The sequence below is a fragment of the Vicugna pacos genome, chromosome 9 (assembly GCF_048564905.1).
Source record: "Vicugna pacos chromosome 9, VicPac4, whole genome shotgun sequence".
Lineage (NCBI taxonomy): Eukaryota > Metazoa > Chordata > Mammalia > Artiodactyla > Camelidae > Vicugna > Vicugna pacos.
This window is the reverse complement of record NC_132995.1, coordinates 4,891,041-4,918,753: the sequence shown is the minus strand read 5'-3', so window position 1 is coordinate 4,918,753 and position 27,713 is coordinate 4,891,041. Positions and strand designations below refer to the sequence as shown.

The 27,713-nt window shown below is 41.5% G+C and overlaps 1 protein-coding gene, 1 long non-coding RNA gene and 1 other non-coding gene across 6 annotated transcripts in view; 1 reads left to right on the top strand and 2 right to left on the bottom strand.

Moving 5' to 3' along the window:
* Nucleotides 1-23,942, top strand: part of LOC140698369 (uncharacterized) — a 35,069-nt gene extending 11,127 nt beyond the window's left edge. Inside the window, exons 2-3 of the long non-coding RNA XR_012076125.1 lie at nucleotides 21,820-21,924; nucleotides 23,277-23,942. This is a non-coding gene — a long non-coding RNA (uncharacterized lncRNA). The remainder of the gene's footprint in view (nucleotides 1-21,819; nucleotides 21,925-23,276) is intronic.
* On the bottom strand, nucleotides 1,612-27,666 carry LOC107033945 (uncharacterized). Of its 4 annotated transcripts, none has more exons than XM_031681519.2 (6): nucleotides 27,401-27,661; nucleotides 26,213-26,302; nucleotides 23,088-23,286; nucleotides 20,195-20,321; nucleotides 19,380-19,475; nucleotides 1,612-5,002 (listed from the first exon to the last, which is right to left on the bottom strand). In XM_031681519.2, the coding sequence occupies exons 3-6, from the start codon at nucleotides 23,100-23,102 to the stop codon at nucleotides 3,378-3,380; spliced, it is 1,863 nt and encodes a 620-aa protein (XP_031537379.1). In that variant the 5' UTR covers nucleotides 23,103-23,286; nucleotides 26,213-26,302; nucleotides 27,401-27,661; the 3' UTR covers nucleotides 1,612-3,377. The 4 variants fall into 4 exon arrangements, with proteins under 4 accessions (XP_031537379.1, XP_072824687.1, XP_031537381.2 ...); XM_031681521.2 differs by lacking the exon at nucleotides 1,612-5,002 and adding an exon at nucleotides 12,496-15,730 and having other exon boundaries at nucleotides 27,401-27,664; XM_015243049.3 differs by lacking the exon at nucleotides 1,612-5,002 and adding an exon at nucleotides 12,496-15,733 and having other exon boundaries at nucleotides 27,401-27,663.
* Nucleotides 20,661-20,736, bottom strand: TRNAV-GAC (transfer RNA valine (anticodon GAC)). The gene has a single exon. It is a non-coding gene; the product is annotated as a tRNA-Val (tRNA).
* Nucleotides 27,667-27,713: the final 47 nt, after the last annotated feature.

Sequence of the window (27,713 nt, the reverse complement as noted above, 5' to 3'; positions counted from 1 at the left end):
TATGAATAAAACTAATTCCCTCTCCCCCGCAAAACCTTCCAATAAAGTGGTATAAATCTTTCAAATTCTCTCATAATTCCTATTGTGAACTGAGAACTTTTCCAAAGTGTTCTGATTATTGCTGGTGCCTGGCACTCCAGTGAAGTTGCATACTGACCAGAGAATCAGTGAGTAATCAGAGTATCTAGAGAATCCTACTGGACTCTCTCATTCCGCCTGGTTGTCTGTGGCTTCTCCTTCCACAGAGGCACTCACATCATCTGCAAGTAAAGATGTTGTTTCTTCATTTCCAATTTGTAAACTCTTCAGTTGTTACTCACTGTTGCACTGTGCAGGTTAAAGACCTCCAGCAGAGTGTTTAGCAGAAATAGAGGCAACAGACTTGTGTACCATTGGTGAACAACTAGGCAACATCTTCAAAGTCTCTCATCCTTAAATATGATGTCAGCTGTAAAGTTTTGGTAGAAGATAAACTGACACCTGTTTTGCTAAGCAGTTTTTTTTTTCATAAGTAACTTAATTTTTATCTGCATTTTGAGGGCTAAGTTTCTTGCCATGTCGTTCTTTTTAAATATATTTTTATTGGTGTAAAAATGTACAAAATAGAAAATTAACCATTTCAGAGTATATAATTTGGGGGCCATTTCCTACATTCACAATGTTATGCAACCACCACCTCTATCTAGTTCCAAAACATTTTCATCACGCTAAAAGAGAACCCCATACTCATTAATTAGCCAGTCTCTATGCCTCCTCCACCCAGGTCCTGGTAACCACCAATTTGCTTTATGTCTCTATAAAGTTACCTATTCTGCACATTTCATATAAATAGAAACATAATATGTGGTCTTTTGTGTCTGGCTTCTTTCACTTGGCATAATGTTTTTAAGGTTTACTCATGTAATAATATGTATTGATACTTCACTTGTATAGGTGATTAATATTCCATTACACATATGTGTGTGTGTATGTGTAGACATACACCACATTTTGTTTATCCACTAATCCACTGATGGGGATTTGGGTTGTTTCACCTTCTGGCTATTGTGAATAGCGCTATGAATACTCATGTGCAAATATTTAAGGACCTGTTTTCAGTTTTGTTGGGTATACACCCAAGAGTGGAATTCCTGGGTCATATAGTCATTCTATGTTTAACTGTTTAGAAGGGCCACCAAATTGGTTTCCATAGCAATAGAACCATTTTTACACTCCAGCAATGTTCAGGAGTTCCAATTCTGCAGTGTTTTCTTAATATTAGCAAAATACCAGGCATTTTAGGAAAGGCTGAGAGGGAACTGTTCGTAGTGCCCAAGGACGTATTATAATAATGACTCTAAAGTTCCATTGTGACCCAGCACTGGAAACATATCCACATGAACTCACCACGTGTAATCCCATCTTTTTCCCTCCTTCAGTCTCATGTGCTGCTTTGTTTTATTATTTATTGTAAATCTTTTATCATCTTTGGATATTTAAAAAATAAGGCTCTAGAAAAATGTATGCTTCGAGAAGTGATGGCTCATCACAGTTGGCAGGTATATTACAAAAGACAATAAAAACAAAAGTAAGGAAAACAAACCCATGTGGGATATGACTTCATGAGTCAAATTACATATTACAAGGCATTTTAATTGATAAGGAAATAGAACAGTTCTATTTATATTAGATTATATTACTCACCACTCTGTGCCTATGCTGAGAATTTATTAAACCCTAAAAATTACATTCCTTCCTGTAAATTCCAAAAATAAAAATTAAATTAAGTACATAAAGTCCATGTTATGTAGTGTAGTCCACAACATAACCACGACAAACCTTGGTTGACACTCATCTGATCCTGTTCTGATTGTTTTTGTATATTCAAACAGTATTGTATTTGTAGTGAAAATGCCTAATATTTATAGTAGAATATTCTCTAAAACAATTATGCTAAGCCCTTATAAAATTATTTCATTCTATATATAGTTTCCAAGTTTACTTAATGACTCAAATCTAGAACACCATCACTTGTAGAAAAGCCCTTAATGAAATGATGACATTCCATCAACTGTAACATGTGTCACAATTTAAGATACGTTCAGATATGAAGAAATAAATCTATGAAATACAAAAATAAATGATCATTTACCATTGATGCTTTTTGCCACATTTTTGCCAAGTTTTAAGAGCTTATGAGCACAGAGAACTATACTGAATACCTTGTGATAGCCTATAATGAAAAAATATGAAAAGGAGTGTGTGTGTGTGTGTATGTATATATGTGTATATATATATATATATAACTGAAACACTGTGTACACCAGAAATTAACGCATTATAAACCAACTATACTTCAATACAAAAAATTCCTTTATAAAGAGCCTATGGCGGTTAATGATATCCAGTCTTCCACAGATCGTGACTATAATCACAGTATTTCTGTGATATATGAGTTCACTGAAGTAGAAGAAAGATATGATTCCTTAAGGATTTTATACCTTCACTGAATCTAGAAATTATCCCCTTGTCTGCGAATAGGGTCTTTCTACTTTGTGAGTTAGTGGGCAATTAAGGAGTTATGTGAACTGTAAGTAAACCATTTTAAACAATCACTGCAGCTCGTGGCGTTTCTTTCTTGTTGTGCAGTGAGTTTTGTGGCCAAAGGAAGACTTCAATTATAGCCATTGGGGTTTCTCCTGAATTAAGTACCTGCTGTTCAATATGTCACTTTCAAAAGTGTTCCTCATTCCGTTTCAAAAAGATTTACCTGTTACATGAGTTTGTGGATGATCTGTGACATCCAGATGAAGGATAGATATACTTCATTTACTAGGGCTTTCCTCCTGCGTGAGTTTGCTGATGTAAGGAAGATATGCATTAACTGGCAAGATTCTGTCACATTCACTGCATCTAATGGATCTCTCTCCCCTATACAAGATGTTCAAAGAGTTTTAACTTTCTAGGGAATGCTCCACATTCCTGAAGTTTTTATTTTTATGTACAATGAGATGTAATTTCCCCCAGCTTGATGGCATTCACTGCAACTGTAGGGTCCCTCTCTGGGATGAATACCCTAATGCATAACAAACATGACTTGAAAAATAATAATTTCCCACCTTCCCTGCATCCGCAGGTTGTCACCTCCTAAATGCATAGCCTGTGCCTTTCAAGTAAAGTCTTTCGACAACTGCATGTATGTTTCTTTTTTGGTGAGATCCCTAAGGTATAATGAGAGGATGTCTTCAGATGGAAGACATACAACTTTCATTCCACATCTAAGGTTTCCTTCCTACAAGAGTCTACTGTAATTACAACACACATAGCATTTCTGTTCTGTATGAATTCTCTGAGCAGGTAAGATTAATCAAAAGAGCTTTCTTACATTCCCACAATCATCAAGTAGAGGATTTTCCCGGGTGCTGCGTTTGCTGATGACTAACTAGGGCTGACTTCCGAAGGAAGGCTTTTGGACATTCACTGCATCCATAGGGCCTCTCTCCTGTGTGAGTTCTCCGGTGACCAATCAGAGTTGACAGAGTCGCAAATGCTTTCTTGCAATCACAGCATTCGTACGGTTTCTCTCCTGTGTGGATTCTCTGATGTACAGTGAGGTAGGATTTAGCTGTGAAGGCTTTATCACACACACTGCACTTGAACGGTCTCTCGCCTGTGTGGGTTCTCTGATGAATCACCAGAGTCGACTTACACGACAGAACCTTCCCGCATTCACGGCATCCATACGATTTCACTCGGGCATGACAATTCTGCAGATGGTTGGTGAGACCCGACTTCTGGATGAAGGCTTGCTGACACTCATCACACCCATACGGCCTCTCACCTGTGTGAATTCGCTGATGGATCATGAGATGTGCCTTAGTGGAGAAGGCTTTCTCACAATTCAAGCATCCATAGGGTCTCTCTCCTGTGTGAGTTCTCTCATGTACAATGAGGTGTGCCTTTGATGTGAAGGCTTTATCACATACACTGCATCTGAAGGGTCTCTCGCCTGTATGGGTTCTCTGATGTATAGTGAGTGTTGACTTTGAGGACAAAACCTTCCCACATTCACTGCATTCATGGGATTTCCATTCTGCATGATGAGTTTTCTTATGATTACTGAGATCTGACTTCTGGATGAAGGCCTGTTGACATTCACTGCATCCATAGGGTCTCTCTCCTGTGTGAAGTCGCTGATGAATCAAGAGCTGAGCCTTTTTTGCAAAGGCTTTCTCACAGCCTGAGCATTCGTATGGTTTCTCTCCTGTGTGAGTTCTCTGATGTGCAGTGAGATGCGTCCTAACCATGAAGGCTTTATCACATGCTCTGCATCTGAAAGGTCTCTCTCCTGAGTGAGTCCTCTGGTGTAAAATGAGTTTTGACTTCCAAGGAAAAGTTTTCCCACATTTACTGCATCCATAGGATTTCCCTTCTCTGTGTTGGGTTTTCTGATGATAGGTGAGAGCTGACTTTGTAATGAAGGCTCTCTGACATTCACTGCATCCATAGGGTCTCTCTCCTGTGTGAAGTCGCTGATGAATCAGGAGCTGAGCCTTTTTTGAGAAGGCTTTCCCACAATCTGAGCATTCATATGGTTTCTCTCCTGTGTGAGTTCTCTGATGTGCAGTGAGATGCGTCCTAACCATGAAGGCTTTATCACATGCTCTGCATCTGAAAGGTCTCTCTCCTGAATGAGTCTTCTGATGTAAAATGAGTTTTGACTTCCAAAGAAAAGCTTTCCCACATTTACTGCATCTGTAGGATTTCCCTTCTCTGTGACAGGTTTTCTGATGATAGGTGAGCGCTGACTCTGTAACGAAGGCTCTCTGACATTCACTGCATCTGTAGGGTCTCTCTCCTGTGTGAGTTTCCTGATGAGTAATTAGCTTTAACTTACTGGGAAAGGCTCTCTTACAATCTCGGCATTCATGGGATGTCTTTCCTGCTTGAGTTCTCCGAGGCATGGTCTTAAGTGGTTTCCAAGCATTCATCGCACTTTCATTGTATGCATGTGGTTTCTCACCTAAAGGAGTTGAGTCATAATTAGCGAGCTCTGACTGCTAGATGAAAGCCAGAGTTGCCCACGACAGAAAGAGCAAGACAACAAGGAGAGGTCCAGAAAAGGGTTTTTTCTCTCTCATTTACTATAAAAAATATTAGAGAGACAATCAGTAAAACTTGAGTAAGCTCTGTAGATTGGATGACAGTTCTGTGTCAATATCAATATCCTGATTTTGATAATCTGTATTCTATTTATGTTTTTAAAATGACTGTATTTCTAGAAAATACACACATAAGTATTTAGGGGTAAAAATCTCAGAAAAACAATGTATGTGTGTGTGTGTGTGTGTGTGTGTGTGTGTAACGACAGAGTAGGCAGACTATGATAAAGCAAATGTGGTAAAATATTACCACTTACGGAAATCTGCAAAAACAATGTGCATGAAATTTGTATATAGTTTTGGGATTTCACACTAAGACTAAACTGTTTAGAAATAAACATTTTCAAAGGGAAAAAAACAGAAAGTAAAGGAAGACATTTATATAAAGCTATGAAGGTGCACTACTCATAATGGCCTGAATGCAGAATGAATTGTTTTATTTTCACACAACAGCATCCTGCACGGTGCTGTGGTGTATGTGTATGTATGTATATGTGTATGTGCATGTATGTGTGTGTGTGTGTGTGTGTTTTGGTGTGGGGGTTATTTATTTATTTTTAATGGAGATACTGGGGATTGAACCCAGGACCTCGTGCATGCTAAGCTTGTGCTCTACCACTGAGCTATAGCTTCCCCTCTGTGCTCTGGTATTATGATCTAGATGCTGGTTACACAGTGTGCTGATTGCAGAAATTAACTGAGCAGTATACTTTTATCTGTATACTTTCCTGTGTTATACTTCAAAGAAAGAAGTAAACAAAAATGCAGGCAGGAGTCAGGAAATGCTCACATGCAGGAGAATCCTGGAAGGAATTTGGGTATTATATTAATAATAACCAGATGCCATTCAAAATAACAGTAGGAGGGAGATGACATGTCCCAGTTTTCACTTTAGAACTGTCATCCTTTGTGTACGTGTATCAGTCATCACACGGACCAGGTTTTAAATATTGTGACACAGATGCTGTTTTTAGGCTTGTGGACTATGGTTATGAAAATTGGTAATGATCTGCTATGTCTTATAGCATTCTTCTTACTTTTTTTGGTATGGATTTGTTTTTAATTTAAAATTGTTTCTGCAATAGTGTAACACTTAAAAAGAAAAAATTCAAACATACACAAATGGAGAGATGGTATAGTGAACCCCCCATATACTCACCACCCAAATTAAATCACTTAGATTATACTTTAGCTCTTTCCCTCCACCCTCCAACTCAGAAGACTGCTCTTTCTATATGATGGTTTCCCTTCCATATACCTTTTTTTCTGCCCAGGTAACAGTCAAAACCTTATCTCTTTAAAAATCCAGATGTTTCTGAAGTTTATCTTTATGGTCATGACCTTTGTGGGTGAGGAGCTGGAAACACTGAGTTTCCTTAGTTACTGTTTATGAAAAAATACAAGTAGTACAATTAAAAAAATCAGCTGGCTATTATGTGGAGAACAGAGAGAAGCAAGATTAAAGAAGTAAGAGTATTTTCAAGAAAGCTGTAATAATTTTGGCAAAAAATAATGGACATTTGACGCTTGAGTGAAAACAATAGTTACAGAAAAGAGTGGAGACCCTCAGGACGTGATAAGGACACAGACTAGACTTGCTGATGGATTGTATCTGTGGTGGGAGTGAAAAGAGGAACCAAAAGTGACATGAAGTCTGAGGTAGCTGTTAGCTCTCCAAGTGAAGAAATGAAATATCCAGGTGACTGTATGAGGATAAGAGAAGGTCTGGCCTGTAGACAGAAATTTGGGTCATCAGTATATAAACAGTATTGTTAAGGCCATGAAATTTAATGAAATCACACTGGGAACAAATGATAGAAATAGGCAGGGATGCAGCTTCATCCTTTCCAACTCTGAAGACTTTAAAAGATGCCCAGAGAATGGAGAAAACCCATCCATCAGGCACAAATAATGAGGACAAAGAAACGATGCCGAGTTAAGTCTTGAATGAATATCTAGGGGAGGCAGGTTAGAATGAAGGACCCTCTGCTTCTCAGTTCAAGATAAGCATAGTTAACCGCTCTTACTGATTCTTTCTTCTCTAATTAATTCTGCAAGAACAGACAATGAACTTTCCCGAAGCTCTACTATTGTATTTAGAGACCACCACTGTGGTCAGCGTTCCCACCTACTAGCTTGCTTGGATTCATTCTCACCTGGCCCACAGAAGTCCACCTGGACAGTGGACCAGATATCCTTACCCCAGGATAAAAGGTGCTGCTGTATTAACCGGAAGACTTGTTACATTATTTGATCAGGTAAAAGAGGTAAAAACAGGAGACGTGGAGAAAACAGGAAGTGACACTGCCGAAGAGGAAGCAGAGGAAAAGGAAGAAGTCTGGATGCTGACAAGAAAACGTTCTACTGAATAATGAATCAATCTGAAAGAGAGAGAAAGGCACTTTTTTCTTGAAACAGCAAGCAGGAGAGCCTCACCAAGAATTCAGGTATTGGTAATGACCTTTCAAGTTTTAGCCTTGTTAAACACATTTGGAAGGGTCAACTCTTCTTGGCCAACTGCTTTACTTCCAAGGTCTCCCATCTTGCTGCTCCTTGGTTGCTCATTCACCTGAGAAGCACTGACACTGCATTTCATCTGCTACTCTCCATGGCTCCTTGCCATGCTTGAAATTAAGGATCATATCTGGTTTGGAAGCTTGACAGCCGGTTCATGGGAAACGACAAAGACCTGGACACTTATCACGGACTTGGTGGGGGTTGTCTAGGAAGAGCACAGAACGTCTGAACTGACACACTAGCACCTGGGCAGATTAAAGATCTAATGAAGGAGAAAGCACATTAAGTTCCATCTGGGAGCAGAAGAGGGACTAAGTAAGCATCTATCATCTAGAAGCTCAAGTCCAGGATCTTGAAGCTCTTTGGAAGCCAGGGGAACTAGAAAGGGGAAGCCTACTGGCTCTCTGAGTGACACAGGGCAGTCATCCTTAACTGGTGTCACAGGCTGCTGTAATTCTCCGACATCACGTCCTGGTAGCTGCCGCTCCTCCTAGGTAAAGTCCACCGACACATCCTCGAGTGACATTAATCCCTGCAATTACCACACATTCTTCCTCAATTTGTGATGATCATTTCTGATGAGAAAAAGACCTACAGATACACCTTCTGACTGTTTTCACCATTAGTTACAAAGACTATATCTCTGTGTAACAGTTTTCATTGGAAGGAAGTAAAGTGCCATTAAATCTATCTGGCAACTGAACACCTAATCCAGTAAAATTAGAAGTTTTTGTAAGGCATACTGATTAAATTCTACATGTAGGACATCCCTAAGATAGTAATCTCTGAAAACCATTTTTGACGTCTGTTTAAAAGGTAGAGAACTAAGTGCTAACATATAAACACAGCAAAATCTGTCCTCAAAGAGCTTTTATCTTGAACATTTTCCAACAGATAGAACAAAGAATAGACTCAGATATGAAATGACTACACGTGCAGGAACTATCAGCACTGAACATTAATAGGAATATTCAATATAAGTATTTAATATATTGAGAAATAAGCTATCTTAAATATGGAGAAGGAATAAGGTATTATTGAAATGACCACTTAGATGTATATAAACCAGAAGAAAATTTTAAAAATAGTCAATCCTCATTATTTATGGATCTATTGGGAATTCACCACCGACTAAAATTCCTCTGTAACCCAAAATCAATAGTCGCAGCACGTCTGTGACCATCTGCAGACACACAGACACAATTCTAAAGATGCCCCTCCAGATTCCTGTCCCTTAATTGGTCAAACAAACATTAATTTTGGAAGTGCTGTGAAGGGAGTCTGGAGATGTGATTAAGGTTACTAATAACCTGACCACAGGATAGGGAGATTAACCTGAATTATCAGTGGGCCCAGTGCAGTCACATACTAGTTTAAAGGAAGAGACAGTCAGATATGTGTCAGAAAGGGAAGCTGAAGAGATCTGAAGTACAAGAGGAACTCAAACGCCTGCTCGAGGGGGATCACATGGAAAGCGTCAACAGGAAAGCAGGCAGTCTCTAGGAGAAAAGATCGACCCCCCAGCTGACAGACAGCGAAGAAACAATGATCTCAGTCTTACAGTCACAAGAGAATGGGTTCTACCTACAACCTGCATAAGCTTGGAAGTGGATTCTCACCAGCACTTTGTTGGCCCATACTGTGATTTCAATCTCAAGAAAAAGGGAGCAGGGAAACCAGCCATGCCCACTCAAACTTCTGATTTAAGGGACTGTGAAATAATACATTGGCAGTGTTTTAAGATGCTAAGAGTTGGTGAGAATTTGTTTCAGCACCAACAGAAAATTAACACATTATTGATACCAAAAACATTAAAAACGTTTTTCTTTTAATGGAGGTACTGGGGATTGAACCCAGGACCTTGCATATGCTAAGCATGCACCCTACCACTGAGGTATACTTCCACCCCTCAAAAACAACTTGTAATTCAATTTAAATACATCATAAATTCTTACACATATATTCACCAGTATTCCTTTTATTTGAACACTATGGCCTACATTTCCCCATTCTACCTTTGTCCTAATCTCAATTTGATGGTTTTTTTTTTCTCAAATTCTGAATTTAGTAACATGCATGTTTCCATTTAATAGTTATTTTTACAAGCCTCTGTAAATTCAGGAGGAAGAAAGGCAAAATAGAGAAACAGAGAAAAACTCACCAGGGCCTTCCTTAGTCGTTTTCTCCCATTCTTAGAAAATGACCAACATTTCTAGGGTATGGTCTACTCTGTTGTCTTTTTGGATTCTGAACATCTGACAGAAGATCTCTGATCAAGGGTAAAGGAGACATTTCAGAGAAGGGCCTGGCTTTTAGAATTTTAACAATTACTCAACTCCTCTTTTTCGATGAAGGACAAATTCTTAAAAGCACAAGGCTGGGACTGGCAAAAGGAGCCCCAGAGATCAGATGAATCAGCCCATATACAACCTATGAATTTCTAGTCTCTACCTCCACCCCTAAGCATAGACACAAAGAGAGAGCCAGCTGCTCCCCTGAACAAGATCAGCACTGGGCAACTTGTGGTGGAGTGGCTGACTCTCTATTTCTCTGAGGTCTAGAAGGTTCTAGAATCTAGAAGCCCAAGTTCTAGCCTGGAAATCAAGACAAAGTGGGTGCAGCGACATGGATGGACCTAGAGATTATCATACTAAGTGAAGTATGTCAGACAGAAAAAGACAAATACCATATTGATATCACTTACATGTGGAATCTAAAAAAATGACACAAATGAACTTACTTATTAAAAAAAAAAAACCAGACTCACAGACATAGAAAACAAAGTTGTGGTTACCAGGGGGGAAAGGTGCTGGGGGGGAGGGATAAATCGGGAGTTGGGGGATTGACAGACTAACTACTATAGATAAAACAGATAAATAACAAGGTCCTACCATATAGCACAGGGACCTATAATTCAACACCTTGTAATAACTTATAATGAAGAAAATGTGAAAAGGAATCTATATACATATATACACATGTATAGCTGAAACGCTATGCTGTACACCAGAAATTAACACAACACTGTAAACGGACTATATATACATCAATATCAAAAAAAAAAGACAAAGTGGGTGGAATCTGTAAATCTTAAAACTAGGGTTGTAGGTTCTAAAGTATGCAAATCAAATTTCTTTTGTCCTAAATCATCTTCCCATTCATAATAATAATACTATTTAAAAGTTGTTCACTTAGTCCTCAAGGCACTGCATGGCAGAGAGTGTTCTAGAAGTTTTCTGTTCCTGGTAACAGAGCTGGTAAGAAGAGGCTATAGGACTGGACATCCCATAGGACACACTAAAATTCCCCTCCCAGGTCCCCAACACAGGATCCACCTGGCCCCCTAGAGCAGGAGGGATGAAGGTGGAAGGAGGAGGATGTCCCACACAGCAAAGGAGTTCCTGGAGCCATCACTCACCCAGGCCACACAGCAGGGTAGACCCACAAGCTCTGACCTGGCCGGAGCGGAGCACTAGGTGGGCTCAGAATCCACCCAGGCAAGACCAACTCCCTCACACGGCGCAGACAGAAACTGCAGCAGCCTTCAGTTGGGGTTCTGGCAGGTACCCTCCTTCAACCACCACTGTACCCGAGTAGAATTCACTCATGTAGGGAAAAATGGCAGGAGATGCACGGTGTGTCCCAGAAACCACCACGGTGACCAAACATCCAAGGCGCACCAGCCCCTAACTAGGACGGTAACGTACCCTAAACCGTGCCTCCCAGACACAGCAGCGCAGCACAGGCGCCAGCCCCCAGGGAAAGGAGGGGGCGAGTCAAGGCCGAACGACACTCCACCAGTCCGGCTGCGCTCGGTTCTCCTCATGGGACCGGGTCCTCACTTGCAGCAGCAGCTTCCTTCTGGTCCCTTCCCGGGAGGCTGAACACCCTGGGGACAGGGGCTCCGGCACCTGGAATGGCCTCATCTGCCCCTCTCTTGTGGGGAGAGAGCCTCACAGTAAATTCTACTTTTTATAATCCCCTTGATGTAACCTTTCTGAGCATACAGAGTATTTACAGTAACGTTTTAACACCGTTTTGTACTAATTCTATCCCCTGTGCCATTTCTGCGTCTCTGTTGACTTTCCTTCATATGTATGGGTCCTGTTTTCCTGCTGCTTTGCATACCTGAGTAGGTTTTGATTAGATGCCAGATGCTTTGAATTTTACATGACTGGTTGATGGACTGCTTCCTATTCCTTTGACTACTGCTGGGTTTTGTTCTGGGAAGCAGTTAAGTTACTTAGAAAGTTTGGTTCTTTCAGTGGTTTGCATCAGTGGTTTGGAAGGACGGTTCAGAGCAGCCTTTAGTCTAGATCCAACGGAAGCCACCCACTGAGGCAACACTCTTCTCAAGTTCTGCTGTGATTCTCCGGGTGGTAGGTGTTTCCATTCCAGCTGGTGGAAACACAGACGATTCTCAACTCTGTGCAAGCTCCGAGGATGGCTCTGCCTGTCTGTTTCCAGCGGTTCTTTCTCCAGGCTGGGGAGTTTCCTCACATATATGTGATTGCAACTTAAAAACTTGGTGGGGAACTCTACAGAACTCTGGAACCCACTCACTCCGGATACAGCTCTCTCCTTTCCTGTCATCTGTCCCATGGACTGGAGCCACCTTGAATTCTCCAAATTCAAAACCCTGTCTGAATTCAGGGAGACTGCTGAGATCTTTTGGGGTTCCCCCGCTTTTGGGGTTCCCCCTCCCTATGCGGCAGAACAGAAGGTCTCCAGGCAGTAAGCTGGAGGCAACCACAAGGCTCACTTCATTTGTGTTCTCTCTCTCACAGACAGCTGTTCTGAGCTCCCTCCTACCCAACACCTGAAAACAGTCCATTCACACATTTTGTCTATTTTATTTTTTTTTCAGTTATTGAAGGTGGGAGGATATATGTTATCCTGTTGAAGAAAAAGGAGTTGTTAGAATTGGCTGTGAAAACACTGGTCAGTATTTAGGTGCATCGTGATATACACAAATATATAAATCTATACAGTTTCATAGTTAGATGCAAACGTTGTCTGGCAGCAGTTCCAAGCAGCATAAATCTCATGTTCCTTTAGGACATTTAAGGGTTCTTTTCCTGTGCTGATAATCTGATTTATACATTTCAAGAACATTGTGCAGTGTTCATATCTAACACTCGGTGTAGGGTTCTCTGATTAAAGAAAAAATGTTAATGTATTTAGTTCATAATTACTTTAGATAATTCTTTCTCCGGAAACATGCTTCCCCAAATTTATTTAAGGGCTACGTAGGAATTTATCGAAGTGTAAATTCTCTGAAGTCTTATGTTTTTGTGGTAGGCGAAATAATGTCAAGTCCAAAGATGTTTATGTCCTAATTGTCAGAATCTGTATGTCACACTGCATGGTAAAGGGGAATTAAGGTAGAAGAGGGAACTAAGTATGTTAGGACCATATAAGTTGTTTCTTATATGAAGAGTTTTAGAGGTTCAGAGAGAGAAGTTGTGCCTCGGGATGGATTATACCCAAAGCCTCACCGATACTTGACCTAGATGATGAGATTGCGCGCTGCCGAGCTGATGAATTTTAGGTGAGACTTTGGACTCTGGGTTGGGGCTGTAATGGGTTGAGCCATTCAGAGATATTGGGACAGGGTGAATGCATTGGGCACGTGGGATGGAAACAGATCACTGGGTGCCAAAGGGTGGTCTCCGGTAGGCAGAATAATGGCCTCCCAAAGATGTCTACATCCCAGTCTCCAGGACCTGTTAAATTATAAGGCAAAGAGGATACAAGGTAGCAGATGGAGTTAAAGCTGCTAATTAGCTGATTTTAAGATAGGGAGATTATCCTGGATTATGTGGGTAGGTCCACTATAATCACAAGGGTCCTTGAGTGTGGATGAAAGAAGTCGAAAAATGACTGTTAGACTGATGAAAGATTTGACCTGCAATTGATGGCTTTGAGGAAGGAAAGGGGCCACAAACCATGGAATCTGGGCAGCTTCTAGAAGCTGGAAAAGCAAAGAAAAAGGTTCTCCTCGAGAGCCTCCAAAAAGAAATGCAGCCCTGCCAACAGCCTTGCTTTTAGACCAGTGAGGTGCACTTTGGACTTCAGACTCCAGAATAATACACTGTGTTGTTCTGAGACACCATATTTGTGGTAATTTGTTGCAGCATCCATAAGAAACTAATACAGCTGTACTTCTATATTCATTATATTCTCAGGTTTCTACTACATCATGCAATTCCTGGTGTCCAAGATGATTTCCTTTATTAGAGAAGTCTTTCCCACTTTCTCAAGGTAAAACGGTGATACAAGAATTCGTTTAGTGATAGATGTTTCTTTTTTCTTTTTGCATTCAGTGGGTTTCTCTTTTCTACGAGTTCTTCCACGTTGGTGAACACGTGTTCCACATCTAGTGCCTCTAGAGTCGTCTTTCTGTGCTTCTCTGACGAGTGATAAGGTACAACTTATCACTGAAAGAGATCGCATTCCTTCCTAAGGTTGTGGTCCTGTGAGAATTCTGTGGTAGCAACCGCGATGCCACCTCCAGGCAAAGGCTTCCCCCAATGGCTGCATTTCTGGGCAACGTGATCTCACAGGTACTTACCAAGTCTGACCCTCGTGGGGCATCCTCCGCCACCACTGCATCCACGGCATTTCTGTCCTAAGTGAGCCGACACATAACAGATGTGGGGCGGATTCACGCTAAAGGCTTTTCCACGCTTCCGGTACCGGAGAATTGTTTTTTTCCTATGCAGTATCTGTGACATATAAGACATACTTTATTACTGAAGGGGTTGTCACATTCATTGCATCTGCAGGGTTCGCTCCCTGTGTAAATTCCCGATTAGCTACTGAGGCTGGACTTCGTGGACAAGGCTGCTGCACAATCACTACGTTTCTGGCCCCAAGGAGCTCGCCGATGTTTAACGAGGGCTGAGTTCCCAAAGAAGACATTTCTGCAGGCACTGTGTTCATAGCCTTTTGCTCCTGGACCAGGTCACTCATGTATAAAGAGCTATGACTCCCCGAGGAAGGTTTCTCCACCTTCAATGAATTGAGAGCTTTCTCTCGCGTATGAGTTTTCTTATGTTTGATGAGGACGGACATGTGGGCAAAGGCTTTGCCACATTCACTGCAGGCATACGGTCTCTCTCCGGTGTGAGTTCGCTGATGCTGAATGAGCTTGGACTTGCTTCGGAAGGCTTTTTCACAGTCACTGCATTCGTAAGGTTTCTCTCCCGTATGAATTCTCTGATGCTTGGTCAGGTCTGACTTAAAAAAGAAGGTTCTCCCACATTCACTGCATTCATAAGGCTTCTCTCCTGTGTGAAGTCTCTGATGTGCAATGAGGTAGGCCTTCTGGGAAAAGGCTTTCCCACACACACTGCATCCGTAGAGCTTCTCTCCAGTGTGAGATCGCTGATGTCTACTGAGCCGGCACTTCCGGCTGAAGGCTTTCCCACATTCGCCGCACTCATAGGGTTTCTCTCCCGTGTGAGTTCTCTGATGTACCATGAGCTGTGACTTTCTGGAAAAGGCTTTTCCACAGTCGGCACATTCGTGGGGTTTCTCTCCCGTATGAGTTCTCTGATGTTCAGTGAGCTGAATCTTCCTCATGAACGTTTTCCCACATTCATTGCATCTGTGGGGTTTCTCTCCTCTTTCAGTTCTCTGATGTCTAACGAGCTGTGCCTTCCTGGAAAAAGCTTTCCCGCACCCACTGCACTGATGTGGTTTCTTTCCTGGATAAGTTTTTTGATGGTCACTGAGCTGTGATTTAGTGCTACTGGGTTTAACACAACCGTGGTATTTAATACTGGTAAGAGTTTTATCATGCTGGACGTAGTGAGATGATTTCCCATATCCGCTAAACTCATCAGAATTCTTTCCTGTGTGTCTTCTATTCTCAGTAACAAAACCTAAATGTGATTTCAAATGTTTACAATGTGAGCCAAACTTATTGTGTCTTTGTGTTAAAGGAACCAGACTTTTGCATACATTGACATTACTTCCAAGTGCATAACTTTGCTGATATCTGTCCACAGTTTTAATCCCGTTTTGGTTTTCTGGGTGCCACTGCATATGGTCAAGCTCCCACATTTCTTCTAGGAAAAAGAACAACGAAAATACTCATGATAATTTTAGGGGGGAAAAGGTACAAAAATGCCGTGGTTTGGGCTATCTCTTTAAGATCTCAGTCTAAGAGAAACGTACCCTATAGGAATGGATCCTATGCTCTGTGAAAAGGTTGACAATACTGTAAAATAGCTACTTTAGAAATAATGATGGATAGCCTACAATGAAGAAATATAACCTGGACTTCTTTCCAAAGAGGACCGTGCAAAATGGGGACAGAAACAGACACAGAACCACACTGTGACTGGAATACAACAAAAGAAGGCAGAGGGGATGGATTCATTCATCCAACAAACACTGAATCAGTTGGTGTTTGGGAAGATGTCACACTATCATATTAGAATATCAGAATTAGTATGTCACTGGAGTGTGACCGATATATTCTATCTCCATGGAGCTGCCATTCTAGCAACAAGAGAGAGGCAGCAACAACCAAGAGGTAAGCAAAGAAGGAAGAAAATGACAGATCGTGAAAAGTGGGATGAAGGAGGCGACGGAGCAGTGGCAATTCAGTCTTAGATAAAGCAGTCATCCTCAAGAGGAAAGAAGTTAAGCTGACATCATAGGATAAGAGGGAGCAACGTTGTGCAAATAACTAGATGAAGACTCCTCCACAAAGAGGGACCAACCAATGCAAAAACCCAAAGGCAGCAAAAACTTCAGCATGATCAGGAAACGTAAGGGAGGCTGGTGTATCTGGGACCATCCTGAGCTTAAAGGAAGTAGAGATAGTTAAGTTTAGAAAGGCAGGTAGAATTGAGAGCATATAGATCTTATAGAAAGACTTTGTCATAAATCGGATTTTATGCTAAGAACCAAGCCACCAAAACTTTTTTTGGCAGGAATACAACCAGTTTTGAATGGATATTTCCAAAAGGTCACACGACTCCTATGGAGGATGGCTTGGAGAAATGAAATTGTTGAGAAAACACACAGGAGGCTACAGCAGAGTGCAGGCAAGAGGTAACAGTAGCTTCAGCCTGGATGACTGCCATGGAGATGGAAAAAATGTACAAAATCAAAGCTCCTAGGATGGAAGCGGAAAGGCCAAGCGTAGCGGAGGGAAAGACAAGACTCACCAGCAGGACCAATGCTGGAGGCAGAAGAGAGAAGAATCAAGAATTATCCTCAATATGTGGCTTAAGCATCCATCTAGAAGCTGGTGCCATTTAATAAATGGGGAAGAGTAAAGACACCGGTGTGGCGTTTGTGGGGAATCAAGTGTTCCATTTTGAGGTGGACGTCATGTTTGGGATGACTAATACATTCAAGAGAGAGTATGATGTACTCAGTTGGATCTATGAGTGTGGAGAAAGTTCTAGACTCTAGGTAACAATTTTAAGTCACGTGTTTATACATATTACTTAAATATGTGGACTGCATGAAACTATATGAGATAATGTAAGAATGAATAGAGAAAGAGGAAGGCCCAGGACAAATGGCTTCATGCACTCCCAAGTTTTAGAGTTTGGGGAGAGGGATGTGCAGGGACTATGAAAAGCCTGTCTAGAGACATCAAACCATATCTATGCTGATCAAACAATTGACATGGGTTTTAGTAACAAAGGGATGGAGCTGGAATGTAGGATCATACTGAACCGGAACGTAGGATCCACGGCATCTAATGCCAAGATTACTGAGCTAAAATACTCAATAATCGCCTTGTCACTAAATCTTTCCCCTCTCATGCCAACTACACACCAAAATTAAACTTTCCTAAAACACCCATCACCTAGTTAATTGTAATTCTCCAGTTAATACTCCAACTGTCTATATGGGTATGATACAACTTCAGAGGACCCAATACATCCAAACGCACATGTATCCATCTGAAATTTTAAAAGAAGTCCCTGGGCCATCTACTCATGTCCTGTGTACCAACTGGTGGAAACAGCACTTTCTTTAATCATATTGCAACTGTATATGGAGCTGTTCAATAAAACTTTCTGCAGTGATGGAAATGTTCTATATCTGTGTTTTCCAATATGGTAGCCATGTGTATGGCTGTTGAGCACTTAAAGTAACTGCAGAAATAATTTGTACTTTTACTTAATGTTAATTAAATTTAAATTTAAGTAGCCCACCTGTGGGTCATAGCTCTTTATACATGATCCTTTATACAGGAGCAAATGTCTTCTTCGGGACCTCAGCCCTTATTAAATATCAGCAAGCTTCACATTTTCTCATCAAGTTCCACTGCCTGCACGCCCTCCACCCACAGAGAAATACAACCATAACCTCAAAAGGAGCTAAAAGTAAAAAACTGGAATCAGCCAACAGATGCAGCAACTGGGGCAAAACAAGTCTGTATTATAGTGGCCTCCTTGGAAGGCGGGAATTGATTGTGGAATCTCCAAAAGGCCTTTGCAAAACAACAAAATTTGACAGGAACAGCACAGACCTTTAGAAATAACACGGCAGAGTGAAAGGAGAGACTCGAGGCAACCGGAAGGTGACCAGGCACCAGGGTGTAGAGCCGTATGGCAAAACCTCAATAAAAGGCACGGGGAGTAAAAGGATTCACTGGGAGGACAATGACCTCCTTCATGAGGCTGAAGGAACAAGGATTTCATAGGACAATTATCTCAGGTGCCAGCAAAATACAAGTTTAGAGGGCAGATTTGACTGTAAAAAGAGAGCTGTTAACTTGGGGATGCCTGTCAGCGTGCAGGAAGCCTACATCTTTGGTATCTATAGAAACACACTACAATGGTGAAGACGGTATCTGGGAGGAAGGAGGGTCCGGTTTCACACACAGGAAGAAGGACATCACAGGGCATCACAGCGGCCCTGGTGGCTGGTAACACGCAGAGGATTAGAGGGCAGATTAGACATTAGTAGCTGGGGTCAATCTGGGGCTCTCCAGCAGAGAACAGAAAGTTTAGGCCTTGAGAATGAATTAAACTTTCAACAGAAGATTAAAAAAAAAAAAAAAACACAGACACAGAACTGAAAGCTGGGGAAACAGAGGGTGAGTTAGGAGAGGTGCCCTGAGAGACGAGGCACATGTGGTTCTCAGATGCACGAGGGTGAAGTGGATCATCAGCCTTTTCACAAGGGGCAGGGCTGTCACAGAAGGAAGGAGCGGTGCTGAGTGCACTGTGATCTGTGTGGGTCGTGAGGGGTTATCTCAGAGCAAGTCAGGTGGAGAACACGAAGTGAGAAGAAGAAAAAGGAGAAGGCATAAGTGAGCCTGCTGGGAGGAATGGAACCGGGTAAGACAGCAGGTGCCGGATGAGACAAACTACAGTCAGAGCCAGAAAATTTAAAAAAGGAAAACAAGGTGGGGAGGGTATAGCTTAGGGGGTAGAGTGTGTACTTAGCATGCATGAGGTCCTGGGTTCAATCCCCAGTACATCCATTAAAATACATAAGTAAATAAATAAACCTAATTACCCCACCCCCAATAAAAAGGGGAAGACACCATGCTTTATTTAACAGCAGGCAAAGAAGAACAGCCCTAATAGAGAACATGCAGGAAGGTGTTAGGTTTCTGGGTCACCAGTGGGTGGAAGGGAAGTTCTCCAGGCAACATTCTGAGAGTGTCAGCCCTCCACTGGTGCACTGGAAGTTTAGTGTCCTTTCTCCCCATTTCCTCGGTTTTCACTCACTCACCTGGACAGGTGTGCCTAGGGGCTGCTCCCTCTGCTCTCCACGGTGGTTGTCCGCGCTCCCACTGAAACAGTGAATCTGGTTTGGTAGCTTGATGTCCTGTAAATGGGAAGTCATGGAACACTTGGCATTGAGCATCTGAGCCTGGGGAACCCATGAGAAAGCTGGAGAAAGTTATCTTTCAGGGACGACATCATTTGTACTTTGGTAAATAAAACCCTTTAACTAGGAAAGGGAGAGCACACACCCTAGGACCTATGGTGCTTTTAGTCCAGCTCATGAAATATTCCAGGGGCCCTACACATTTCACTGAGTGAGAAAAGAAAAAGCATCTGACAGTGACGCTGCCTGTCGGGCTGCACCCAGCAGACCTACAAGCCCTGTACTGGCCCAGCTTGAAGACCAAAGAAAGAGCCCAGAGTCAGTGACAGCGACATCAGTGGTTTAATGGATTAGGGGACCTTACACATCTGAAGCAAGGTCCTGGAGCGAGACCCTCACCGTGTGCGGTGGACGGTAGGCAGGACATGGCGGCAGTTGCGAGGGTACCAGTTATAGGGGGAACTGACATCAGGTTGGCTCACTGGTTACCAGGGAAACCAGGAGAGGGGCACGCCCCTCACCGCCCATTTGATAAGCCATCACAGTGGAGATGTTCTGATCCGAAGTTAGAACAGTCATCAGCTGGGGGAGGGGCAAGTATGCAGGAAGGTCAGTCAGGTGAGTAGGGTGCAGGGGAGCAGGCACAGTCGAGCAGGGGATGCTCAGGGAGCAAGAGAACAGCCATCTTGGGTGGCCTGACCCTGCCCTCTCCTTACCTACTGACACGAGGTTGTGGTAGTTCTCCAACATGACATCCCTGTACAGGTCCTTCTGGGATGCATCCAGTAGCTGCCACTCCTCCCAGGTGAAACCCACAGCCACGTCCTCGAATGACAACGATCCCTGTGATGACAAACCCCGGTGTAATCGGAGTCAGGACAGATGATGGGGGAAGGATGGACAGGGACACATTCGGACCATTCTCTCCCGGATAAACAGCGCACGCGGTGACTAGTTCACGTACCACGGACCGTGTGTCTTAGTCCACCCTGGTTGTTACAAGAAAATACCACAGATCAGGTGGTTTATGAAAACAAATTTACTTCTCACCGCTGTGGAGGCTGGGAAGTCGGAGATCAAGGCATGGCCGCGTTCTGGTGAGGGCCTGCTTCCTGGCTCAGTGGGCACCTTCTCACTGTTCTCACGTGGACGGGTGACAGACGTGCATTCTCTCCTTTTCAATGAAGGTACTGGGGATTGAACCCAGGACCTCGTGCATGTCAAGCACGGGCTCTACCACTGAGCTACAGCCACCCCCTACACCCGCCATGTATTCTCTTTTATAAGAACACTAATCCCATTCACGAAGGCCTCACCCTCATGACCTACACACCTCCCAAAGGCCCCATGTCCTAATGCCATCAGCTTTGGGGGTTCAGATTCAACACCTGAATTTGGGAGGCACACAAACATCCAAACCACAGCCCTGTGGAAGTCTACCAGCTAGTCCCTCTCTGCCTAAAAAAGTGCTAAAATAATATTTACACAGATGTAAAAAGCACTGTGCAGTAAGAATGTCTTTGCTTATAACAGTCAAAAATCTATCAGTAATTTAAATGTTTGCCATAAGCAGACAGGGTGTGCTGTATCTCTATGCTATGAAAAACTGTGCAAACATTAAAATCAATGAGGTAGATTTAAACGTACTGGTATCAGTGATCTTCAAGGCATTCTCTTTTTTTTAGGGGGGGATTGGATTTTTATTTATTTATTTTTAGAGGAGGTACTGGGGATTGAACCCTGGACCTTGTGCATGCTAAGCATATGCTCTACTATTTGATCTACACCCTTCCCCCAAGGCATTCTCTTAAATGAAAAAAAAAATCAAGTCCCCAAATTGTATATACAGTATGAGACCAGAAATGTGAGAAATCTTCATAATATATATATAATATATAATATACATAAAAATCTTAATAATATAGTCTAAGTATACATATGTATACATATATAAATGTATATGTAAATTAATGTAAATGTAAATATAGATATATTTTACCACTTGTCAATTATAGAGAGAGAATGGTGGGAGACCCAAACTATTAACATTTGTTACCCTTTGGGTGGGAGTTCAGCAAGAAAAAGGTAATAGGGGATATCCTCTTTTGGTGCCAAGACTTCTGTTTTCTTCAATATCTTGGAAATACTTACTAGAAAACAAGTTTAGGCTATAATCTTAAAATCAAGGCAAATTCGGAAGCAAGATATGCAGGCTCCAGGGGTCATACAAAGTTCTTTTTTTTTAAATAATGATATTTATTTTTATTATATTTTGTTTTTGCTTTTTAAAAAACTTTTTTTTAATGTTAAATTTAATTTAATTTTTTCTTTTTCTTAACAGGGCACTGGGGGTTGGACCCAGGACCTCATGCATGCCACGCACACATGCTCTACCACTGAGCTCTACCCGCCACCCGCTCGTACCGTTCTTAAGACTGGAGCCTAGGTAAGTGACTATTTAAGACCCTGTGGGTTGCCGTAACTTGAATATCTTGCATGCACATGTAACCATGTATCATCAGAGTAATTAAAAACACAAGAATAATTGGCTCCGGCCTCATGTTTTGGACTGGGGTTGGGAAGGCATATCTGCACCCTGAGCTGCTCTCAAAAAATGGAATTTTAGCTGTCTCCTGCAAATCAGTCCCACAAATCTGGTTGAGAGAATTCTTCATGGAGGACCACTCGAAGGTCAGGCAGCCCATCCATTCCACTGGATAGAAAAGGCGTTTTCTTGGGTAAAGTCAGACTCCCAGAAGGCTCCAAGTCAAGGCGTTCTCCTTTCAGAGAAACTTACTCAGCTGAGTTCTGCTTTGGTGTGACCCGCGTGGCCCACCCTGGGGAGCCCAGTAAGGAAAGGCCCAAGGACATCGTATGCCTTTGTTGCAAGGCTGACAATGAGGACACTGTCTACCACAAAGCCTCTCTGAAGAACTAGCAAAAGAAATTTAAAAAAATTTTTTTTATTGAGTGTGGTTGATTTACATCATAGTTTCAGGTGTACAGCAAAGGGATTCAGTTATACATATACATACATATGTATATTTTCTTTTCTGATTCTTTCCCATTAGGTGTTATTACAAGAAATGGAACACAGTTCCCTGTGCTATACAGGAGGTCCTTGTTGTTTATCTATTTTATATACACTAATGTGTGTGTGTTAATCCCCACCCCCTAACTTATCCCTCCCCAACCGTTCCCCTTTGGTAACTATAAAAGAAATTTCTTAAGATCCAAGAGCAATGAAATGTTTTCTTCCCCTGAAGACTGCTTTGCAATCACAGACAATGCAAATCACGTAACGTCTCACGTGCTTCCTGCTATAATGGCTGCCAAGAAAAGCAGACTCAGGCTCAGAGCTTCGGCACCCCACAGGGTCTTACACAGCCACTTACCTGGGCTCCAGCCTTAAGAACTTCGTACGGACCCTAGAGCCTACATATCTCGTTTCTGAATTTGCCGTGATTTTAACAGTATAGCCTAAATTTATTTTCCAACAGATCCTGATTTCTGTCAGTATACACTGTCTCCTTTCAGCAGACTGTTTTTTAGAAGCTTCCAGCAATCCACTGGGAAACAAAAGACAAAAAAGATTAAAACAAACCTCACCTGGACTTTGGTCATTTTCTCCAGTTCTTAAGAAAGGGCTAGCAACTCTAAGGTGTGCTCTGTCTTCTATCTCTCCGGGCCTGCCCCGAAGTTGTGGTCAGATATCTCAGGTCAGGCTGCTTCCGGAACGATGATCTCCCAAGCAAGGAACCCTCTCCTTCTATTGCAGAAAATGTCTTGTTCCCGCAGGATGGAACCTCTGGATGCAAGAGCAAATTCAGCTATGAGAGCCTGGGACCACAGCTCTCTCTTGCCATACGGACTCACTCTAACAGAAGGCCCCACATCTCCGGAATAAAATAGGTATTTTTTTAACAAAGGGGAAATGGATGCCTGGTTGGCGGCCAAGAGTAGCTAATAAATAATAGGTTAGACGAGGAAAGCCTACATTGATATTGAAAAACCAGTTCGTAAAACTTGGTATTGCTTTTGTTTTAAACCCGTAATAGGCTTGGAATAGTGGCAAAGTGAGCAAAAACGTATGTAAGGTACACAAAATATATGTTTAGGTCCACTAATGCAAGATTCACTGAATGAGCAGCTATAATCCATCTCATGGAATACTACATGATAAGTTCATATTTTAACAAACTTAAGTAAAAAATGGCCATAATATACAACTCAGTGGACAAGGCACATTTCTACTCATTATGTATAATACAATTCTATATTTCTGCAAAAGCAAAGCAACACACCTGTATCTGTGAGTACATGTGTGAGTGTGTATACACACTCTCACAAAAGAAAATACAGCAATGTTAATAATTATTATGGCTGGTCCGATATATTAGGATGTGAATTTTACAGCTTTTTCAATAAGCACAGGATATTTTCAATTACAACTGGAAGTTTACATTTTTAAATTTTAAATTAAAAAAAAACTCCAACTAAAGTTAAATTAAAGGTGTTGCCAAGTCACTGTACATCAATAGCCATGTTTGCTTTTGGAAGGAATATTTATTTATAAATGTTATTTATCTATTTAAATAAAATATTTAAATTTATTTTGTTATTTTAAATTAAATACACATTCAATCAACTATATCTCAGTTAAAAATGCAATTCGAACACTTCCACTGTAATTTTTTTTTTTGATTCATGGGTTATTTAGAGGTATATGAGATACTTGCCAAACAATTGGGGATATTCTATGTACTGTTTTGGCATTGCTTCAGAGCTTAATTCCACTGTAGTTAGAGAAAACAGCCTGTATGATTTCGATCATTTGAAATTTGTTTAGACTTGCTTTATGGTCTGCCATATAACTTTTTATCAATGTCCTATGGGCATGTGAGAAAACCTGTTGGGTGGAGTGTTTTATATTGGTCAAGTTTGTTAATCATGTTTGTTCATCTTTCAAGGGTCAGCACTATGGTGGGCTGGTGACCTGTTTTTGTAAATAATGTTTTACTGGAACACAGGCACACCCATCTGTTTATGTATTCTCTATACTACTTTCATGTTATGGTGGCAGAGATGAGCAGGCACAGAAAGAGACCACTGGGCTCATAGAGCTTAAAATATTTACTATTTACTTCTTTACAGAAAGGCCAGAAAAAGTCTGCTGGCTCCTGTAAATCTACAGCCTTCTAGCTTTTTGTCTCCTTGGTCTCCATTACGGAGAGAGGCACGTTAAGAAGGATTCCCACTGTGACTGAGCATTTGTTATTTCTCCTCATATCTAGCATACTTTACACTTCAGGAATTCCGCTAAGTGTATACCCAACAGCAGCAAGATGCGTTACAAACTGTTCATTTAAGCATTATTCATAATAGCCCCAAGCCAGTAACAACCCAAATGTCTATTAACAGCAGAATGGGTAAGTAAACTGGGGTATAATCATACAACAGAACACTACACAGCAATGAAAAACCCATCTACTGCTATTTGCAATAACTTAGATAAATTTCACAACAGAATGTTGAACCAAAGAAATCAGATACAAAAGAACACATACTGTATGATTCCATTTATATAAAGTTAACAATCTGGCAAATTTAATATGTTTTTAGGATAATAATTGCCTCTGGAGAGGAGAGAGGAGATGAGGATGAGGTTAGGGCTACCAGGGTATTGTAATTTTTTTTTTTTAATTTTTAGTGTTATATTTGAAAAAAACTTTTAAAGAAAAGTATAGATCAGTTTTGCTTATAAATTTTCACCAAAAAACTTTAAAATTCTTAATATGAAAAATGTCAAGCAAAAGAAGGAACAGTATAATTAAACCTCACGCACACACACGAAAAAGAGCAGTATAAAATCATACTCCATGTATCTAATATGTGACTTCGGTAATTATCAACTCAAATCTAATTTTGTTTTATCTACACTACCACTCACTCCCCCTTCACCACTGGATTTTTTTCTTTTTCTTTTTCTTTTTAAGGGGAGGAAGTAATTAGGTTTATTTCAGTGGAGGTCCTGGGGACTGAACCCAGACCTCTGTGCATGCTAGGCAGGTACTCTACCACTGAGCTATCCTCTCCCTCTACACCACTGGATTATTCTGAAGCAAATCCAAGACATCTTTTCCTTCCTAGATGCACAAATATTAAATAAAATATCAGCAAACATAATCCAGCCCTATCTTAAAAGAACAAGTAAGGTTTCTTCCAAGAATACAAGACAGTGGGAAATCTAGCAACATAAATCAAAGAAAACTTTGAAGAGACAGAAAGAAATTATAAATGAAAATGAAATTAAAAAGCCTTTGAGGGGAATCTAATGTACAGCATAGTGATTATGGTTAATAACACTGTATTATATACTGGAAAGTTGATAAAAAGAGTACATCTTCAATGTTCTCATCACAAAAAAGAAATGGTAATTATGTGACACGATGTAAATGCAATATGTAAATGTATCAAATCAACAGGTTGTACACCTTAAATTTACAGACTGTTATATGTCAATTACATCTTACTAATGGGGTTGGGGGAAGTCTCTGAAAAAGAATAATTTGATAAAGTGCAGCTACCATTTATTCAAACTATACTATGTGTCAGGCACTACATGTTGTACTTAAATGACAACATTTGCTCATTTAATCTTCCTAACAACTATGTTAAGGAAATTATGAAAACTTTTTTCACAACGGAGAAGCCTGACTCAGAGATTAACCTACCCAAGTCGGAGGCAGAAGCAGCTCCTTCTTACTCCAGTCCACACACCTGCTGGCTGGCCAGAACTGTTGGCAGATGACAAAAATGCTCAACTAGAAAACATAAAGAAATCAATATGAAGCTACTAAGTAGCATGAGGTGAGACAATAAATATATCTTTTAAATTTTTGCTCTTGTGAATTACATAAAATTAGAAGAAACAAAAAAGAGGGAGTAAGGTTACATGGGGGAAAAACATCATTTACAATTAGAAAAAAAGTGTAAACTATTCACAAATAAACATCATAAAACACGTCCAAGACACATACAAAAAAAATCATAGCTGGTCAAAGAAATAACAAAAAACTTGAGTTAAAGGAAATCTACTGCACGTTCCTGAAAGTGTAGTGCCTACATCAGTGGGTAGGGTATAGCTCAGTGGCAGCCGGCGTGCTTAGCATGCACGAGGTCCTGGGTTCAATATCCCCAGTACCTCCGTTAATAAACAAATAAACAAACCTAATTCCTTCTCTCCCCACTCCCCCCCAAAAAACAGACCTACATCAGTCTTACCGAAATTAAAACATTCACTTGATGGAACATAACTGCAGCAGTTAAAAAAAGAAATAAAGAAACCTTCCAAAGAGTTTGTAATATGGAAATGGTATAACAGGATGTTAGATTAAAAATGCATAAAATTGTAAGAATACCTACACAACTGATCCCAATACTAAAAAATGAAATATACTAATTTTAACGAGTCGTTTTCTGGAGGAGTATTAGGAGGATGGAGGTGTCATTACTTGGGTCGGGATAAACCCGAAAACGTGTTTCAATAGGAACATACAGTAAACATGGAACACAAGAGGACCAGAAACCCCATTTCTAAAATTAAACATGTGGTAAGCGCCCCAAATGGTGCCCCCAACGCGGAGACGACTTCCAACTCCCCCAACCACAGACTTTCCAGACGCTACTCTGCAAAAAGACCTCCCAAGTGTTCGCCCCAACAAGGAATCCCGTGAGCTCTCCCCCAACGCGGGGGAACTCTGAGCACGCATCCCCGGTCGGATCCCCCAACATGCATCACCGAGCGAGGACTACCGCTCGCTTGCCCCAACACCGACCACTACGCAGGCTGGGACAACCGCCACAAAACACCCCAACGCACTTTCCCTGGCCCAGAAACACGCTTGGAACCCGATACTGACCTGACGGATGACCTCCGTCTTCACCGCTGGACCAAACCACGGAACCACAGTTCTACACACTTTGCTTTAGAGTCCGTAGCCCGGCGATCAACCCCCGCAGGCGTTAGGACCCTCGGAAGCTGGAAGGATGGCGGCCGACGAGAGCCAATAGACCTTCGTCCAGAGCCGCGGAATCTGGTTCCTCGCAGTCCCTCTGTGACGTAGTATTGCCGCGCCCGGTTCGAGGATCTTGACCGGGAGCCGCCATTTTCTCAGGTATTGCCGTACGGCGGGCAAGGTCTTGCTCTTTCTGCCTTTCGCGGGAAGGTACAAA

Bases quoted from the DNA above. Each gene is read 5' to 3' on its own strand.
- LOC107033945 (XM_072968586.1), bottom strand. The intron at 19,476-20,194 runs GTAAGGAGAGGG...TCCCATTTACAG, and splicing joins CCACAACCTCGTGTCAGTAG to GACATCAAGCTACCAAACCA. The intron at 5,003-19,379 runs GTGAGTGAGTGA...CAACTCCTTTAG, and splicing joins CCCTAGGCACACCTGTCCAG to GTGAGAAACCACATGCATAC.